This window comes from Leptodactylus fuscus, chromosome 2 (assembly GCF_031893055.1).
Source record: "Leptodactylus fuscus isolate aLepFus1 chromosome 2, aLepFus1.hap2, whole genome shotgun sequence".
In the NCBI taxonomy this organism is placed as follows: Eukaryota; Metazoa; Chordata; class Amphibia; order Anura; family Leptodactylidae; genus Leptodactylus; species Leptodactylus fuscus.
The window spans coordinates 114,988,523-115,004,198 of record NC_134266.1 but is presented as its reverse complement, the minus strand read 5'-3'; the positions used below and the strand labels follow the sequence as shown (position 1 = coordinate 115,004,198).

General features: G+C 40.8%; 1 protein-coding gene across 1 annotated transcript in view; it reads right to left on the bottom strand.

Annotated features, from left to right (window-relative positions):
* LOC142195049 (transcription elongation factor A protein 3-like) overlaps positions 1–14,892 on the bottom strand; it is a 51,090-nt gene extending 36,198 nt beyond the window's left edge. Inside the window, exons 1-6 of the mRNA XM_075264560.1 lie at positions 14,586–14,892; positions 9,352–9,414; positions 9,090–9,195; positions 8,904–8,976; positions 8,462–8,497; positions 3,108–3,152 (exon numbers count right to left, since the gene is read on the bottom strand). Coding sequence (XP_075120661.1) covers positions 3,108–3,152; positions 8,462–8,497; positions 8,904–8,976; positions 9,090–9,195; positions 9,352–9,414; positions 14,586–14,654 — 392 coding nt within the window. The 5' untranslated portion in view covers positions 14,655–14,892. The remainder of the gene's footprint in view (positions 1–3,107; positions 3,153–8,461; positions 8,498–8,903; positions 8,977–9,089; positions 9,196–9,351; positions 9,415–14,585) is intronic.
* Between the last annotated feature and the right edge of the window lie 784 nt (positions 14,893–15,676).

Here is a 15,676-nt window from a genome sequence, read left to right as displayed (position 1 = left end):
GACACGAATGACATGAATATGTTTTGCACAAGTGAGATCAATGATGAGCAAATTGAGTTTTTTGATATATTGGTGGATATAAAAGTAGATACCTTGAGGATATTGTCCTACAGAAAGCCTACTGCATCTTTAACGTGTATTTCCATCATCGGAGTAATTACTCACGTTATACTAAAATGGCTATTCCCTACAGTCAAATCTTAAGACACTTGACTGAACAAAAATACTCCAAAAGGAAAATTTAAGTGTAGCTTTTTATTCCCAATATGCAGAATAAGTTCTGCTGCTTAGGGGAAAAAGCTTGGGCAATCCAGCATTTTTTGAACTGCATTAGTTTGTCTTTGTGGACAATTTTATATAGGGAAAACTATTCGCTGTCTTTATATTCGAGGAAGAGAACACTTTAAGTCTGTATCCATGGGAATAGGATCATTGATCAAATATGTGAAAAGTGTAACAGTGATAGTAATGTCTAACAATTCTTAGGGTTAGAAATGGTTAACCCCTTTAGCTATGGGGGAACCGACATAAAGAATTATTTAAAAAAAAGAGGCAAAGTGGATCATGGAGACTGAATGCTCTATGGCCTATAGGTGTCAATGATCGTAATCATCAAGTGCGTTTTGTAAAAGAGTAAGAAGTCATAGTGTAAACTATTGATTATATATATATATATATATATATATATATATATATATATATACACTACCGTTCAAAAGTTTAAGGATATCTCCTTATTTTTGAAAGAAAAGCACAGGTTTTTTTTCCATGAATTTACCATTAAATGAATCAGAAATACACTCTATACATTGTTAATGTGGTAAATGACTATTGTAGCTGCTAACGTCTGGTTTTTAATTTAATGTCTACATAGGTGTATAGAGACCCATTTCCAGCAACCATGACTCCAGTGTTCTAATGGTACATTGTGTTTGCTAATGTGTAAGAAGGCTAATGTATGAAAACCCTTGTGCAAGTATGTTAGCACTGCTGAAAACAGTTGTGCTGGTTAGAGAAGCTATAAAACTGACCTTCCTTTGAGCTAGTTGAGAATCTGGAGCATTACATTTGTTGGCTCCATTAAACTCTCAAAATGGCTAGAAAGAGAGAACTTTCATGTGAAACTCGACAGTCTATTCTTGTTCTTAGAAATGAAGGCTATTCCATGTGAGAAATTGCCAAGAAACTGAAGATTTCCTACAACGGTGTGTACTACTCCCTTCAGAGGACAGCACAAACAGGCTCTAACCAGAGTAGAAAGAGAAGTGGGAGGCCTCGCTGCACAACTGAGCAACAAAACAAGTACATTAGAGTCTCTAATTTGTGAAATTGACAACTCACAGGTCCTCAACTGGAACCTTGTCAATGTCTCAACTATATTTTCTATTCATTTTACAACTCATTTGATAAATAAAAGTGAGTTTTTATGGAAAACACAAAATTGTCTGGGTAACCCAAACTTTTGAACGGTAGCGTATATGTGCATTTTATTGCCGTGCAGGTGGTTGCCTTTGGGCCAGAAGAAGCGTGGAGACGCAAAAGGGCCGTTGCATGTGGATTTTTATTTTTAAGACATGCCGCTGTATTCTTTTAGCCTGCTACAAGCTGGAAATAAACACAAAGATTTGACTACACAATTGTGAGTAAAGCTCCTCTTTCTACTTTTGCTTGACTGTTTAGAATTTCTATGAAGCTGCAGAAGCAGAGCCACACATGAAGAAAAAAGAGCAGCTGCATACCCCATGCCCTGCCATGAGGGACATGAGAAGTAGTGGCAACCATTTTTTTTCTTGGTTTATGTTTTATCTGTGTGTTTAGGGGACACATGTTGTATATATACAAACCATATGCTATATACTGTAGTTGGTGGTTTAGGTAGTTCTCAAATTTCATTTCAGTCTGACATTCAAAGCTTTACTAAGAACATTTCCATTCAGTATCGTGGTCCTGGGAATCCTTAAACCGCATGTCCTTGTGGATTTTCCAGCAAATCCATGTGGAATTTTGAGTGAATTGCAATTGATTGAAAATGATCTTATTGGAAACACAATTGCATATGCAGAATCCATTTCAGAATCAATGCTTGTTCTAGACCAGTTTATACATTATTTTACATAGACCATATAGGTGCAGCAGTTCAAGACTATAATATATAAAATGAGACAATGGACCACAGTCATATTGCCAAACAAGCAGAAACATAAAGGCGTTGTCCAGTTAACTGTCTTCATAACCTCTCATCAGGATAAGGCAACACTAAGAGGTCAGTGGGTATTGCTGTTTGAAGTGGTTGCTGCTCTTCCATGAGCGTTGTGACCTTTTCACTGTATACACTGCATGGCATTTGTTTTATAATGGCCAAGTGATGTTATACAACCTCCTCTCATTCAGTTTTATGGTACAAGACTATAATTACATTTATATAGTGATCCTTCAGGGGGGAGCTGCATTGAAATTGACACAAATAGAATTTCAGCTGTAATTTACACAACTAATCTGACATAAGTGATCATAAATCGCACAAGGATGAGATAAAAAATGCTGCTTGCAACAATTTTTGCCTTAAGCAGAGTTTAAACAGTCAACTTTTGACTTTTCTTATGCCACAGAAATGCGGTAGAATGTTAATAAATGTGGGCCATTGTGTGCTGTGAGTATGTACAGATGTAGTAGTAAAACTGGAGATACCATGTCTTCATTGTACATACTGACAATAAACACTCTCCTTGACAATGCTTACCCTGTTTCCCCGAAAATAAGACAGTTTCTTATAATTAATTATCTAACGAAATATATGGCTTCTCTTATTTTCGGGGGATGTCTTATGCAGCGGCTGGAGCGGGTAACAATCGGCAGTCATGCTGATGCTTCCTTAGCGGAGCGCCGGCATGACTGCCGATTGTATGTGTTCCAGAAGGTGAAGGGGGGGGTGTCTTATTTTCGGGGAAATAGGGTAGTGAGAGTGCTGTTATAGAAATGAGTTAATAACGTATATTATTGGGTTATTATGTATATTACTAAATGTTCACCAAACACGCCCCACACTATACTAGAAAACAGAACGACATTTACATTGTAACATAAAGCATTGTGGCATAATCAAATACCTTGCTTTCTCAGGGTACGGGTTCTTATGAGTAGCGGGGGGAAGACTGTGGGCGACAAATAGCATAAAGTATAGTATTAGAAAAAAATACAACCAAATAAATATCTTCTTTAAATATGTTTAACAAGTAGAATAATCCTTTATTAATGAAGTCTAAGATCTTCAGCTCTACAATGAGGGATTCTCATAATCTGCATAGAATCATTGGCTTAGCAGTGTTTCACTTCAGCAATGCAGAACTTATTATGTCCTCTCACATTACCAATTCTGTATAAGGCAGAAACCCCATGTTGCGGAAAACCAGCGCTGCCGTGGCAAAAATCGCTGTGCTTTACAGTACCTGCAAAGTGAATTAAATTCTGGATAATCCCATGCACACATTGCAGAAAAAAGTTGGCAGTAGAAAGGTTGTGGTCAAAAATGGCCATGTTCTTGAGAATCACAGAATGTCAATTATACCTGTAGAAACACTTGTGTTTTCCTTATATAATAAAGGCAAAAAGGCCACAGAGATAAACTCAATGCTTTTTTTTGGTAGCATTTTTTGTTGCATTTTGCTACGTGGGGCCTTGTTAGGTGGTCGCAGCATGTATAGCATCAAGTAATGGCCTATCATTTACTAGTCACTAGGGGAGAGCAGCTTCATACAGTCATACAGTCATTGCGCTAAATCAGGGCTTCTCAAAATGTTTTGATTCAGGTCTCACTGGTCAATGTGTTGTGATGCTGGGGCGCCAAACCAATGCCACTATGCAGCACACAAAATACCTAAAGCAACATTAAATACCACATTGCAGTACTAAATAACTACCCATCAGTGCCAAATACTGCACTACAGTATACCTTCCCCTCTCCTAAAGGCAGGTACAGTCTACACTTATTCATCCCTAGGTCATTGACAACAGCAGTTTCCCCAAATGACACATTCCGGGCTAGCAGCAAATCATTCCCCACTTCCACACCTCTCAGGAGCAGATCCACAACAGAGAGGAGATTAAGGAATAGTCTCCATTACCAGTATCAGACTATGATGCCTCTGTCTAAAGCATTCAGCCTGAACTGTTCCTGGGTGAAGGACCTGTGGGCTCTTAATGATGATGATGATGATGCAGGGCAGCCATTGCCATTATCATTATCTGCCTTACTGTAGAGTCCCCAAGTTGGTGCCAAAGCTGACCCTGGCAGTGATCATCCTGATAGTTTGAGTAGCACTGCGCTAAATCACACCCTGTGCAGTGTGACTAACATGTCCCTCATTGTCAGTCCTAAAAAGATGTGAATCACTGTGATGACTGCATGACTAGTTGAAGCTATTCCATGCTCCCCCATGACTATTTGGTTTTTTATGGGCCCTTGGGCGACAGAGCCTCAGTGGGCCCCCTTGTGGAGCAAATCATGTAACGACAGCAGGTACCATAGAGACCCAAATATTTTATTTAGAAAAAAAATATGTAAACTTAGAAAAACACTAGTGCAAAATAGAGAAAGTGCAAGCTATCAGGGAAACTTTGGAAAAATTTGCTTCTCTGTAAGTTGTAAACTTTTGAAACAATTTTAAACATTTTATGCTGTATCTCTTGCTCTCCCCAGCCTGTACTGAGACCCCCTAATAAAAACAGCTGAAAATTCCATAGCCCCCCTCTTCCCCCCTGCCTCTCTCCCCCTCTCCCTCTCTCCCCTTCTTCCCCTCTCTCCCCCTCTTCCCCTCTCTCCCCTGAAGAATACTTACCAGCGGGGAGCCCGGTCCTGTCCTCCTTGCTTGTAGGAGGCGGAAGTTGGGACACTGCGCGCCGCTGGGCCGGGTGAAGCGGGTGACGTCTCGCAGGAGCGCGGCGTCACCTACGCAGCCGGCCGCCGAAGACACTCCAGAGCGATGAGTGAGTGCACGGGGTGGGGGGGCTGCTGACGGCAGCCAGGCATCAGCATACCTCCCAACTTTTGAGAAACCGAAAGAGGGTTTCGTAAATTATATGTCCCCCCTCCATTCCTCCCCCAGTTTCATGTCCCCATCTCTGCCCACAGTTTCATTTCCCCCCATCTCTGCCCCAGTTTCATGTCCCCCATCTCTTCCCCCAGAATCGTGTCCCCATTTCTGCCCCCAGTATCATGTCCCCACATCTCTTCCCCCTGATTCATGTCCCCTCCATCTCTGTCCCAGATTCATGTCCGCCCATCTCTTCCCCCAGAATCATGTCCCCCCATCTCTGCCCCCAGAATCATGTCCCCCATCTCTGCCCCCAGAATCATGTCCCCATATCTTCCCCCAGATTCATGTCCCCCATCTCTGCCCCCAGATTCATGCCCCATCTCTTCCCCCAGATTTATGTCCTCCATCTCTGCCCCCAGATTCATGTCCCCCCATCTCTGCCCCCAGAATAATGTCCCTCAATCTCTGCCGCCAGAATCATGTCTCCCCATCTCAGAATCATGTCCCACTATCTCTGTCCCCAGATTCATGTCCCCCCATCTCTGCTGCCAGTTTCATACCTTCTCCCCCCCCTTCATCTGTCCCCAGTTTCATGGGCCCCCTTCATTATGTTCCCCTCAATGTTTAACACAAAAAAAACACGTATACTCACCTTCTAACGCTCCCTCGCTACTCTCTCCGCAGTGTCACTAACAGAGTTGAAGGCACAATGTGACGTCATGCTTACACAGCCACTAGTTGGAGCACCACGGCAAAACAAGGAGCTGAGGTGTGACAGCTCCTTGCTTTAGTAGCGTATGTATTCAACTCATATCTGCGTCCTCCGGGGACATACCTCCCGGGTTGGGACGGTTGGGAGATATGCTTCAGCACAGAACACTGCACCTGCATTCTGTGCTGGGGCAGGCAAGTGCTGGGGCGGGAAAGTGCCGGGGGGCCCCCAGAGGCTCTGTGGGCCACGGCACTTGCCCAACTATGCCGTGTGCTGACGCCGGCCTTGGCTGAGACCCCACATTGTGAAAATGCTACATTTTACTGTACCTTTCAAAAATCGCAGCATGTCAATTATACCTGCGGAATTGCTGGCATTTTTCATTTAGGTATAGGAGCAGAAAGTCCACAGAGGACAACTGCAGACTTTCTGTGGAAATACGGTGCAGAAAAAAACGCACTGCATTTCTGCCAAGGTCTTTTCCGCAGCAGTAAAAATCGCTTACCCTAAAAGTAAACTTACATAAAGTTTAAATATCTTATAATGTGGCTTTTCAGGAATAGAAAACTTAATGAGAGATATGAAAGGAAAGTTCATTACTTGATGTTGCACAACTGGAGCCAGTTTAAGGTGCAAAAAACACCTTTAGGCCGGGGCCCCACGGGACGTAAACGCTGGGCGGAAACACAACATTTTTGGGCATTGCGGAAATGCAGCGGAAAAAAATACTGCGTTTTACAGTACCAGCATAGTGAATGCAATTTTGTCTAATCCTAGCTCCACACTGCAGAAAAAAAGCTGCGGAAAAGCTGCGTTTTTGAAAAACTTTTGTGTTTTTGAAAAACGCAGCATATCAATTATAGTTGCAGAAACGCTGAGTTTTTCCTCCATAGATTTCTATGGAGAGTGTGAAAACTGCAGCAAAAACGCAGCATGATAAATGTTTTGCGGAAATTCTGCAGAAACGCTGCGGAAAAGCATCAAAATCCGCAGACAAAAACTCACTGTTTTGCTTGGTTGAGGCTAAGGCTAATTTGAGCAAAAACACGATGAAAAACTCAACAGAATACTCATATGAATTTCCGCAGCACAAAACTGAAAAACGCGATGAAAACCGCATGTACATGCACGTTTATTTCCGTGACAGAAAACGCAGCATTTTCTTTGCGTTTCTTTACGCTGCGTTTTTTGCTGCGTTTCCGCCCAGTGGGGCCTTAGCCTGAAGATGTAAATGGGTATATTCGATAACAATGATTTTCTGGTATATCATAGATGAACATGAGAAGAACACCTTATTGGAGTCTATGATCATTTGATTGAGTCTATGATCATTTCCAGTGTTCACATCCATTTGACATTGCTCAGAAAATTCTGGCTAAGGCCACACATTGTGGAAAAACTATATTTTTTGTTGCAGATTTTGTTGCTGTTTTATGAACCAAAGCTAGGACTGGGAGCAGAGATATAAGTTCTTCCATTATATTTCAGATTCTTAGTGAAGTTACTCTTGGTTTTGGCTCAAAAAAACTAAAACCAATAACAAAAAAGCATAGTTTTTCTGATATCCTCTCCTGTGGGGGTCTGACCCCCATAGATCTACATTACTGAAGCAGCGCAGCTCTCACTATTCGCTTGCCCTACAAACTGTAGCAGTGAGTGTAGGTATTGTAGTATTGTCCCATAGAAGATATTGTAAAAAGTAGACACATTCTAAGTAGTTACCCATGTGCTTAGAATAAATAGTGTCTAAATAATGCCAAAGGGACATGAATATTGTCATTCTGGAAATCAGTGGTTGACTGTGATCATAGACCACAATAGTATAATATTCTATATTTCTGGAAATCAGATTATTCACTCCTTTTTTCCACTGTGCTACTATATCAAATGTATCTAGGTTTCGAAACAATCAGGTTGTATGATAATAATATGGCTTTAGATGACATGAATAAAACCTACAACCCTGAGAGTACATGGCACGCACCCTGCCATTCTACTGTGTGGGAACTCTTCCAATACACAATAGGTCTGTCCATTGTGTTTATCTTGCATTTAGGGGTTGCCCACTTTCAGAATGTATTGCAGAAATGCCATGTACTGCCATTTCATGGCTGAAAGCATATGGAGCTGGTAAATCCCCTCAGGCCTTACCTTAGCCCACCTGCCCACACACACACTGTGCTGTAGATACCAATGTAAACAAGTAGCACATCCATAGCTTCTCCAAGATGCCATCTGAGGGTCTAAAGGGGCTTTTTCTTGGAAGCTAAGATAAACACGTAATGTTGTTTTTTATGTAGATTGTGAGCCCCATATAGGGATCACAATGTACATTTTTTTTCCTATCAGTATGTCTTTGTAGAATGAGAGGAAAACAGGAGGAGGAGAACATACAAACTCCTTGTAGATGTTGTTCCTGGCGGGATTCAAACCCAGGACTCCAGCGCTGCAAGGCTACAGTGTTAACCACTGAGCCACCGTGTTGCCCCAGCACTTAATATTGATCAGCTTCTAATTCTTTAGAAGAAGGCACTGCTTCCATTTCGTCAGGTATTTTCTGATGGAGGGGAGTGTTGCCCGCAGGGGGGAGTTGTTGTCTGTATATACTATAACCCAGACATCGTAAAACAATGGATCCATCATTGAGGTAACGGCTCTATTGTAAATGTCCTGATGCTTGTAAATATGTAGTTTTAGTTTCATCATACAAACTTACCTTTTCGAATGTAACTTCTTTTCTTCTTTTTGCTTTCTTAAATTTGCAGTTATGAAAGTAACGAAAAGAGAAAAAAAACAGGAAAAGGAAAAATTAAGAGAAAAGTTGATTTGAATAAAGGTAGAGAAATTAGGGCAAATTTATTAAAGACTGGAGTATAATATGACAATCTTAATAAAGGCCTCTTCATAAACATGTTGGGTGTCTCTGCTCCAGAATGGAATTGGCGTAGATTTCTATTCTAACTCATGTCAGGATAATGGTGACTTACAATAAATCTGTTGGCCTGCCACAATTTCCTCTCCACCCACATTGATGCAATGTAGTGGCCAAGACACAGATAAGGGCTTGTGGTGCACATTTGGCAAAGAAGGGGCATTGCCTGTTTTCTGGCGTATTAGGAATGATGATTCCCCCCCACCCCCTTCACATTATAGCTTACTTTTCAGGAACAGTTTTAGCAGGGGAGTGCATAACTACTCCATCTGAATCTCCATTGTTCTTGTATGAGGATTCTAAGAAGAAACACATACATGGGAAACACGTTACAATATTGCTATATCTCTACCCTACCATCATTCAATCTACATGTTTTTTGAATGTTCCCATAAACTTGAGACCTCCTTACCAAGCAGTCTTTTCCAGTCCCTGATTATGACTTTGGCAAGCTCTCCAATCTCTCGATCCTTGGTTTGCTTCTTTAATTTATTAACGGTCACGCCAATCCTTGTGCTCTAGAAAATGGAGAGCAATTCACTTTCATTTTTTTGTTTTTAAGAGAACCGCCCCTAAAAAGCTATATTCTACTCACTCACTTCCGAACTCTAACAACCCCTTACTCTCTAATGTTCTGTGCAGGCTTCTGAAGTAGGAGAAGGCACCACTCTTACCCTCAGGAGAGAGACCGTCATTTGAAATTTCTGCAGCTCCTTTAATAGATCCAGAATACGATCCTGTAATAATTTCAAGAAAAAATCATTACTGACAGCACAATGCCATTGCTGCCTTTACTCCTGGGTTAGCCAGGGTTGTAAGGCTTAGTTTGGAGCAGGAGTGCCCCCATATAAACAAGAGAGTGGCTGAATTTAGCTCTTTAAAATATCTGTTTAAGAACAGAAACTGCCGAGAATATACAAACACTGTCACGGTTAAACAACATAACAAAAATGAGTACTGCAACTGAAAGTGTTAATGTCTTCCACTTCTTCCATGGGTTGTAAATTGTTTTAGTTAAATTTTATTATAATAACTCCTAAGTATTTAAGGGGAACATGTCACCAAAAATGGCCTATTTTTATGTGAAACATATTTTTAAAGAATTTTTGATAATTTTTTTTTAAAGTTTTAAAATAAATTACTAAATCTGTCAATTTCAATTGTAGCCACTAAGCCGAATAATAGACTGACAATGCTAATTCTGTAGAGATACAGCAGTCACCTCATTTACACCACAAAAAGAAAACCTTAGCCTAAAAGACATAAAACAAAGATAAGGCATTTAATACCATTAGAGGATCTAACAAACTGAATTGGATAGCATGGTACCAAATGCTGCCCAACAGATCCCCATGGTTATATGACTGTACACTCTATATGAGCCAAAAACCCACCACACCTCCTCTTTCAGCAACAATGTGAGGCAGCAAGGTTTACCACCTCTGCCTGATCCTAAAGGAACCATTATCTGCGTGTGAATTCTGAGTATTAGCTACTACATATTAGAACATCTCATCATTTGCATGGCAACCTCTATCTATCAGGAGCGATGAGCTTAACTAAGAATATGCTACTTGATTCCAACAAGTGTCATTAAGAGTAATTTGTTATTAGTTTTCACATCTATAATATATTATTTTCTGTACGGATGAATCAGTTAAGTGTTTTATAAACATACTTTAATAGGCACTTGTTGTATGTCTTGTACACTTTAGCCTCAAACTGTTCCTCAATGAACCAATACACTTGGGGAAATATGTTGGCCTGATTTAGTGTACTGTAATATTGTATTTTTTTGTTCATTGGACAGTATGGTGGCTTGTGGTTAAGAATATTGCCTTGCAGTGTGGAAGTTCTAGGTTTGAATCAAGCCAAAGACAACATTTGCAAGGGATTTGTGTGTTCTCTCTGTGTTTGCGTGGTAGGGAATACTGTGATACTGATAGAGAATTTAAACTGGGAGGTGTATATATAGGACAGTGACTGATAATGGCTGTAAATGATGCTATAGAAGTAAGTGAAATAATAAATATTGAGAGATCTGCTGGGTGGTATTTGGTACCATGCTGTTTACATCAGACCAAGCGAAGATCACTCCGCACAGAGAACTAATGATTATGAATGTCCTCCTTCTTTCTTCTCTGTTCCTAAGCTGCTATGGACTCCTAGTATATCTTTCTCAACATATGTGTGTCTAATTCTGTAATATATTACTGTGTATTATCCTGTATCTGTATTACTATGCAGCTGAAACATACTGAAATTTACCCACTGTGGGACTATTAAAGGATTATCTTATCTTATCTTTAATTCAGTTTAGTAGATCCACCAGTAGTATAGGAAAAAAAATTTGAATAAAATCGGTTGCCATGAATGAACGGCATGGGCGGCGCACGGGAAACACATAGATGTAAGCTGTGTTCCACTTGTGCATCTACCGTGCTTCCACAACCTCTTTCATTCAATGAATAGGAGCTACGAAAGCAGGGCCACAAAATTGAACAGGAATAGGACCTGTTCCACATTTTGCAGCCTGGACTGTCGGCCCGTGCATATGACTGTGTGATTCACGGTCATGTATATGGGCCCTGTGAGAAGGTAACAGGCAGAGTGCTGGATTCCCAGTATTGGCGTAACTAGGAATGGCACTTTTGACGTGGGGCTCCCCCCCCCCCCCCGCCCTGACCGTCGTGTGCTGAAGACCCTGACCGACCCCCTGCCCCACCACATTCCTGCACTCTCTATTATTCCCCATAGTGGCCCCTGTACACAGTATTATGCCCCATAGTGGCCCCTGCACACAGTATTATGTCTCACAGTGGCTCCTACACACACTATTATGCCCCACTATGGACACCTATGAACAATTATTATACTCTGGGATCTTTTCAGACCCCAGAGTATAATAATCAGACACTGAGAGGGGGATATCAACATAAAAAAACAATGTTACTTACCTATCTCCAGCTCCGCTGCAGTCCTTGGTGGTGTTGGTCATCTTCAATGATGTTTGGGACGTCACATGACCCAGTTCCCAGTCATGTGATGTCAGGGAGCGTCCAGAAGTAGGCCCGAACCTGCCCGGAGCACAGAAAGGTAAGTAACACAGTTTTTTATGTTCCCTTACCTCCCCTGGACCTCCGATCATTATACTCGGTGTCTGAAAACACCCCTGAGTATAATATTGATGTTTGTGGGGCCGGCAGCATCACTTATCGATCCCGGCCACTGCCAGGATTGGTAAGTAAATAGGGCCTGTTACTCAAGCCGGTAACAACCTATTAAGAAAAAAAACAAAAAAAACAGCGGTAGTGGCTGTCGCCGGGCCACTAATGTCCCAGGCCCTGTGGCAGCCGCTAGCTCTGCTACACCGGTACTTATGTCTCTGAGTCCCAGTATATCTCCCTCAGATTTCTAACTTATGTGTGGTCCAGTGCAGATCTTGAATAGGCTTCAGCCCCAGGTTTAGGTCCCAGGTTCATTACTGGGCTATAAAAGGATGGGCTTGAAAAGACCCCCAAGTATAAAGATAGCAATGTTTGTTGGGGTTTGCGGGCCTGCAGCCTCACTTACCGATCCCCACTCCTGCTCACAGCCACTTTTGTTTCCAACGAGCAGGGATCAGTAAGTAAATAGTGCCTGTTATATGCTGTGGTTACTCTAGCAGGTAACGGCCTGTTAAAAAAAAAAAAAAGCATTGGGGGCCCCCTAAGGTCCCGAGTATTTTGTATTATCCATGTTGGCCACTTTTTAATATTTTTAAGTTGTATTATATGGTGGCTCTCTATCTGTAATATAGTGTTTCTTTATTGTTTATTGTTTGTTTTTCTACTTCATGTTTATTGAATTTTCAATGAATCAGGCCTGGTTCACATCTGCATTCGGTAATCCATTCGGGAGTCCACATGGAGACCCCCCCGAACGTAATACTGAATGCACTGACAAGCAGTGAGCAATGAAAGCACACGGACCCCATAGACTATAATGAGGTCTGTGTGCTTTCCGCACAGTGTCCACATGGATAATGCGGACAGAAAAGTACTTCTTGATCTACTTTCCTGTCCACATGACATGTGCGGACACTGCGCAGAAAGCACATGGACCCCATTATAGTCTATGTGATCCGTATGCTTTCACTGCTCACTGCTTGTCAATGCATTTGGTATTCCGTTCGGCGGGTCCCCATTACTAACCACTTCAGAACTCTCCCATGCTTTGTTTCCATCCATTTCTGTATGCTTTTATATGTATGTCTGGGGTCATTGTCCTGATGGAAGACCTAGGACGCAGCTTTCTGACACTGGGTCCTACATTGAGAGATGGACTTGTAATCTTGAGATTATTTTTCCACAATTTTGGTTCTCAAGTCCTCAGACAGTTTTCTTCTCCTTAATCTGTTCTCCATTCTTAGTGTGGCACACAGAGACACACAATGAAAAGACTGAGTCAACTTCTATCTTTTTCAACTGGTTTCAGGTGTGATTTGTGTATTGCCCACACCTGTTACTTGCTACAGGTGAGTTTGAATGAGAATCACATATTTGAAACAAAGGTACCAACAATTTAGTCCAGCCCATTTTGGGAATTTTGTGTTAAATTATCTTCAATTTGCCTTTTTTCTCAGTTTTTTTTTGTTGTTCCACATAAATGAAATAAAGAAGTGTATAACAAAACGTGTAATTTCAATCAGTTTCTGAGAGAAATACATTTTTTGGAAACACTTATGGCTATAACTGTTTGTGTATTAGAGCCACCCAACTCTTTCTTCATAGACGATGGGGTAAAATAAACATTGGGTATGTTCAATTTCAACACCCGAGGTATATGGCAATATCTTATGCCCATCCATGTCAACTGATCACACACATACGCACAGCTGAACTGACCATGCATGTGTATAGGGTAGTCAAGAGGAATCTCCTGGATGGACTGTAAGGGCTATCTCATTTCAAGCACCTTACAATGTTTGTGCTACAACATCAGTGTATGGAACTGTTCAATACAATGGTAGCATGTCAGAATACCATGTTGACAATTTAAATTCAGAACATGAAAATCCTCATTGTCCATATATTTTTTTTCTAATTTTCTCTTTCAGTTAGAAACTACAATTGATTCAGATACATAATAACCAACACAAGCTAGCTGTAAATTTTCTTGCTTCTATGACAGATGAAACATTCAATATGAATAATGACCTATTATTATTTAGAAGCTTATAGCAGCATCTATTACACCTTGGTTCAATCTAAACACTGTAACCAGATGGAAAATGGCATGGATTCCAAATAATAGTGCAGTTATTGATCTGTGTGTTTCTATGTTTACCAACTTGTGTAGGTTATATATATACGATACTGTATGCACCACCATTGTTCTCCTGCATTTGGCCTATTGTTTTTTTTCCGTTTCAGCAGTTTGCTCAAAAAACAACTTATTCCAAACATTTCTATTTATTATTCTGCAACAAATCTGAACAATGAGAGCAATGTAATAAGAGAAATATGAAGCACATTGCACTGGCTTGTTTATGTACAGTGCAACTATTAACCTATTTGTTGCTAATAATCTTCTTTTTTTTGTACTTTCTCATATTATCCTCCCTTTCTCGCCCATGTTATTCACCTGTTAAACCATTTTCTATGTTCCTCGCTATTCATATCTTATACCCTACCCCCCCTTTACATCTCATGTTTCACAGAAACTCATGCCCGCTCTTTCTCAGGGCTTAGTCCACTCACTCTTTTCTAACCAAACTCTCATTCCTATTTTCTAATAATAATATTTTTTTCTTACAGAGTTTTTTCATATGGATGAGTATATTAAAAATTCAAGAATTAGTACCCAAAACATTATTAAAATCCCTTTAAATCTTGAACAACCCAGATACATTCACCAATGAACTTACCATGCTCTGCTCGCTGATCCGCTTCTCCAGCCTCCTGCCAATTTTCAGTAGATCCTCTTCTGTCCCCATATGGTTTTGTGTAAAAGAAGCAACACAACTAGCTGTATACTTGTATTATTTGTTAATAAGTTGCGTAGTAGGTACAGGTGAGGTGACTTTGCACTGACATAATTCTGTGCAAGGTTACCAATGGAAAGTTTTGTACACTGATCAGTGAAATGATATTAATGTGTACATAACACTTAGTAGATTCGCTGCTACGTGCTTTTGTATACACTTGTGTTGTGTGTAGTGTGTTAGTATATAGCTGTGCTTGTGCTTGGTGCCAATTGGGGGGGTGTGTCCTGAATTATAAATAGTACCAAGGTCTTGAGCCAGACACAGGCAGAGGGGGTGAGCAATGACAGCTGGTTGCAGGAGATACACGCTTCTAAACACAGCATGTTATACAAACTATATGTAGTATGTATTACTAGCAGCGATTGTGCCTGCATGTGGCATTAGGTACACTGGGACTATACACGTGGGGGAAGATATGGTGTCATTGCAAAACATAGGAGGAAACTGAAGCTAGAAATAAGCAAATAAGTCCAGATTTGTCACATGAATCACTATTATGTTGTGGGGTCTCTTTGGACCCCAAAGTACAAGATGCAGAGTCCTAAGGGAGGTGCAGAAATGTAACAAACACTTATACTTACTTTGCCTCAATTCTCTCAGGCTTCCTCAGAGTCATTTTGTATCTAAGCACCATGATGTTGTTATGCCCTACTCAGACCAATTCACAGGCCTTCAGGTACTTGTAACATTCTCAAGGAGGCTGGGAGACCACTGAAAAGGACCTTGATGTAGCTCAGGAGAGGTGAGGAGAGGTCAGTATAAGTTTTTACTCACATTCTTTTTCTGCATTTCCCCTGGATCTCCACTTGTTATACTCTTATTATACTGTTGGTACGGTGTGTGCAGTCCCAGCATGTAAACATTACAATGTACTATCAGATCCTCCCAGAACTAATATTGATCCTTGATATCCTTAGGATACGCCAGCAATATTATAACATGGATAATCCTTTTAACAACATAGCAGCAGG